Here is a 4,855-nt window from a genome sequence, read left to right as displayed (position 1 = left end):
GCATGTCTTTAGCATTCAAAAAATGAAAAATGGTTTTTTTGTTAAACAAGTTGGAACCTCGCTTTGGCAACATTGTTTGCCATCACAAGACGGAGGCATGCGCCAGATTTGGGCATATTATCAGAAACTATTCAACGGATGCGGCCATATCATTGCTAGTTTGGCTTGAAAGCCATGAATCTTCGTTCATGGTAGGTCGTTTTTGAGAACACTTTTTCAAGAAAACGCCGGTGTTGCAAGTTTAGTATTTTTGCTAGTTCGTAGGCCACATTTGATGATGTGAAGCGGAGGTCTCCCATTTTTTTTGATTTTTTTGAATTTTTTACGATGTTTTCAAAAACCGGCCGATTTCGTCGCGGCGGCCGTCCGTGGCTAGGGTTTGAGTCGTGCCAATCTGTTGTCGATTCTGTGATGAAACGCCTACCTGTGAAGCTAAAAAGCATTTTTAGTGAAAATAACGGGCAAGCTATGGAGGACCCGCAGTTCAAATTCCAGTCGGTTTCAGGTGAATCGGCCGAAGGTGGTCTGAATTGCCGGGAGTAGCTACGAGGGTTGGAAATGCATGCTTTTTGGAGACTGTCCGTAAAATAGGGTCTACTTTGAGATAGACATGGAATGGCCCCGTTTGGGGTGACCCTCCTTGTAGCCGCTTCACGAAAAACGCATGTCTTTAGCATTCAACAAATGAAAAATGGTTTTTTTGTTAAACAAGTTGGAACCTCGCTTTGGCAACATTGTTTGCCATCACAAGACGGAGGCATGCGCCACATTTGGGCATATTATTAGAAACTATTTAATGGATGCGGCCATATCATTGCTAGTTTGGCTTGAAAGCTATGAATCTTCGTTCATGGTAGGTCGTTTTTGCGAACACTTTTTCAAGAAAATGCCGGCATTGCAAGTTTAGTGTTTTTGCTAGTTGGTAGGCCACATTTGATGATGTGACGTGGAGGTCTCCCATTTTTTTGATTTTTTTTAATTTTTTACGATGTTTTCAAAAACCGGCCGATTTTGTTGCGGCGGCCGTCTGTGGCTAGGGTTTGAACCGTGCCAATCTGTTGTCGACTCTGTGATGAAATGCCTACCTGTGAAGCTAAAAAGCATTTTTAGTGAAAATAACGGGCAAGCTATGGAGGACCCGCAGTTCAAATTCCAGTCGGTTTCAGCTGAATCGGCCAAAGGTGGTCTGAATTGCCGGGAGTAGCTACGAGGGTTGGAAATGCATGCTTTTTGGCGACCGTCCGTAAAATAGGGTCCACTTTGAGATAGACATGGAATGGCATTGTTTGGGGTACGGTGCCCATCCTTGTAGCCGCTTCACGAAAAATGCATGTCTTTAGCATTCAAAAAATGAAAAACGATTTTTGAATTTTTTACGGTGTTTTCAAAAACCAGTGGATTTCTTCACGGCGGTCGTCCGTGGCTAGGGTTTTAGTCATGTTTTTAGCATTCAAAAAATGAAACTTATATTGTTTCATACATGAGCATGCACAAAAACCCATAATTTTATCTTTCATCCATGAGCATGCAGAAAAAATTTCAATTCCCATCAATTACCAAACTAAATATTCATTGTTAAGAAATTGACATGTTTAGATGACACTGTCATACAGCATCCATGAGCATGCACAAAATTAAATCTGACATACTTAACATTGACATGTTCAGATTACACTAACAAGCTTAAACCTAACATGCTTAACATTGCCACTTCATTTTCTTAACATCTTCACTCCTCCTTCTTCTCCTTCATCAACCTGATGCGCTCAGAGTGGCGAATCCCAATGCGGATGTACTCCTCTACCACAATTGGCATGGTCCTGTCGCCAAGCTATGGGCTTGAAGGATCCACCATCATCGCGAGGTCGTCGTCCGCCACCACCATAGAAGGGTCGTCATCCGCCACCACCATAGCAGGGTCGTCGTCAGCCACCATCATAGCATGGTCGTCGTCAGCCAGAATAGGCTGCTCCTCGTCATCCCCGCTCTGCTCCTCGTCATCCCCGCTGCTGCTCCCATTGCCTGGCCAAATGCAACAAAGTGTGAACATGGTGTTGTCATTGTGCAGGTAGAGGAAGCCAAAAGGATAGTAAGAAGAGAGGCAAAGAGCTTACTAGCATCGTTGTCGTGCTGGTAGTACATGAGGCACATGGTGTTGTCAAACATCTTCACGGTGAACATGGTGTCGCCGTCGTAGTGGAAGACAAGGAAGTACCCGAGCTGTAGCTCATGGGCCTGGGCGAAATGCTCCTAGCCGGGCCCTAGGTACATGTGGCCTTCACCATCGAACACCACCAACACGTCCCACAGCCTGTGAAGCCCTCTACCGGCCTCTTGCAGCTTCACTTTGTGGGGCTCACGGCCGGCGAGGATCTTCGCAAACTTGTCAGGAAGCCTCTGCAGCGAGGGTCAAGCAGTGGTTAATTGTGGCAATCAAGCACTAGACAACAGAGTGATGATAAAGAAATGAGTGATGATAAATATACCTGCCTACTATAAGATTTCTCAATTACGATCTCGAAGAACTCGAAACCTTCCAAGCCAGCCATCTCACTTCTCTGAAAAGCAGCATTGTAATTAAACAACAAGTTACCATAAACAGTACTGGACATAAATTGGAATAGAACCAAGTTTATGATGGCAAAAGTGATAAAAATGAGAAAAGCAATGCACTTGTGGATATTTATGATAGAAAAAGTGAGAAAAAAGCAATGCACTTGTGAACATTTGGAATACTACTACTCTATCTACAATGGACCATATATGCCCATGTGCCCATGTCTACTATAAATGGCAAACATAGCATCAGGATCATATCTACTATAAATGGACCATATCTACAATGAACCATATCTACTATAACTGGACCATATCTTCCCATGTGCTACATTTTGTTAGAACCCAGCACTTAAGAACTCAACCCTAGATTCTCAATTTAAACACCTAGCATCATTTTCCCCCCTTTCGGTCTGCCTTTTCTATTTCTGATGAATTCTACGTCACTGTGAAGAGAACCACAGGGAAACTAGCATACTTGGCAAGGTAGCACCACATCAACTGAACATAGCCAAAAGGGACCTAAACCTAAATGCCTAATTCAGTCTGCAAAATCCCTCTGAATATGGTCTAATCGCTTGATAGTTGGGCTGGAATCAACAGAACACACGCGCAGGCACAATACGACAATTAGCCATGTAGTATACCACAATTCTAGTAGGGACGCACACGCAGGCACAATATGAGTAACTCCTAAATCAGCATGCTTGTAGGCCTTGTTGGCCTTGGCATATCTGAACATTGGCATAAACATATCTGAACATATCTATAAATCTACTATAAATGGCAGAAAAGGTATTAAACCTAACCATAAATATCAACATTTCATCATCAAATCTGTCACTGAGCTTTCCTGATACTTTAATTAAACACAACCTAGTGCATCTAACCCCAACAAAAAATAACAATAGGAACCCTAACCAAAAATTAAATAGTAACAGAATGATTCAGTTGAGTTATTGAATCATGCATTCAGAACACCGCATGAAGGCTATTGGCTTAAAACTGAACAAATTTATAATCTCTGAAAGCAAATTAAGCCAATAGCCAAAGCAAATCAAAGAACCCTAATCTAGAGAGGGGGAACGGAACAGACCTGGGGAACGGCGACTGCAGAGGGTGTCATGGACGCAGAGGGTGCAGGCCTCCTCTTGATCTCATGGATCTGCGTCGGCGGATCAATAGGAAGAGGAACCCTAATCAGCATGCGCCACGGAACCCTAATCTAATCAATAGGAAGAGGAACAGGAAGGAGTCGGTGGATTCATACCTTAGGAGGCCTCGCTGTCGCTGTCGATGGAGGAGTGGGTCGCTAGGGAGATCGTCGTCGTCGATGGAGGAGAAGGGGATGCCGGCGACGGAGAGGAGGAGTGGGTCGAGTGGATAATGGAGAGGAGGAGCGGGTCAAGTGGAGAGGAGGAGTGGGGGAAAGAGTGGGTCCACTTGTCAGCGAGTTCTGTTTTGATATATTCAAAAGGGTTGGCATAGAGTACAAACCAATAGCCTCTAACTAGCCCAGTGGTAGAAAAACAGTGGAATAAGCGGCAGGTCGTGGGTTCGAGCCCCCGCTCGCCCAATATTTTTTGGTAGCTCAGGGGGAAAAGGGTCGAGTGGGTAGAGTAGCAAAATGGCCCACTTGTCAGCGAGTTGGTCGAGTGGCCCACTTGTCAGCGAGGTCTGTGTTTGATACTTGACTGGTTTGATGATTTGAAAAGAGATGGCATAGAGTGGAAGACCAGTAGCCTCTTCCTAGGCCAGTGGTAGAAACACAGTGAAACGAGCGCACGGTCGTGGGTTCGAGTCCCCGCTCACGCATATTTTTTTGCTCACAATGAAATGGAGCCGCGCGTGGGATCAGACGGCTGTCTGATGGAGCGCGCCCATGTAGTGCAAAATTCAGTTAAAACAGCTCTGAAAACATCTTCAGTTCACCAAAAACAACATCTTCAGTTCAAAAAACATCTTCAGTCCAAAAACAACATCATTTTGCAATCTTTTACATCACAACCAAAACTACATGATCACCAAAACTAAGAAAAACAGCTCCAGAAACAACATCTTCACTTCATCATTTTGCATCTTCATTTTGCATTGTATCTTCCATCACCAAAACTACATCATTTTGCATTGTATCTTCAACCATCATCTGCCTCTCCATCACTACAGAATCTCATGCATTCTGGTACCTGGAGAGATTTGTAGTACAAAAACTACATCAGGATCACATCAACAACAACTACCAAGGAGACAAAATAGCATTAGATCACCAAGGAGACCAAATTTACCTTCGCTACTCATC

General features: G+C 44.0%; 1 protein-coding gene across 1 annotated transcript; it reads right to left on the bottom strand.

Annotated features, from left to right (window-relative positions):
* Nucleotides 1–1,551: 1,551 nt before the first annotated feature.
* LOC147965988 (B3 domain-containing protein Os03g0212300-like) lies at nt 1,552–3,976 on the bottom strand. Its single transcript, XM_087527026.1, has 5 exons — nt 3,827–3,976; nt 3,653–3,721; nt 2,487–2,558; nt 2,115–2,397; nt 1,552–2,022 (listed from the first exon to the last, which is right to left on the bottom strand). Exons 2-4 carry the CDS (start codon nt 3,680–3,682, stop codon nt 2,251–2,253), a joined length of 249 nt encoding a protein of 82 aa, XP_087383152.1. The 5' UTR covers nt 3,683–3,721; nt 3,827–3,976; the 3' UTR covers nt 1,552–2,022; nt 2,115–2,250.
* Between the last annotated feature and the right edge of the window lie 879 nt (nt 3,977–4,855).

Source organism: Triticum urartu, chromosome 6A (assembly GCF_056163025.1).
Source record: "Triticum urartu cultivar PI428250 chromosome 6A, HENAU_Tu73, whole genome shotgun sequence".
Classification (NCBI taxonomy): Eukaryota; Viridiplantae; Streptophyta; class Magnoliopsida; order Poales; family Poaceae; genus Triticum; species Triticum urartu.
Note: the sequence above shows the minus strand (reverse complement) of the source record. Positions and strands in the feature narration are given on the sequence as shown.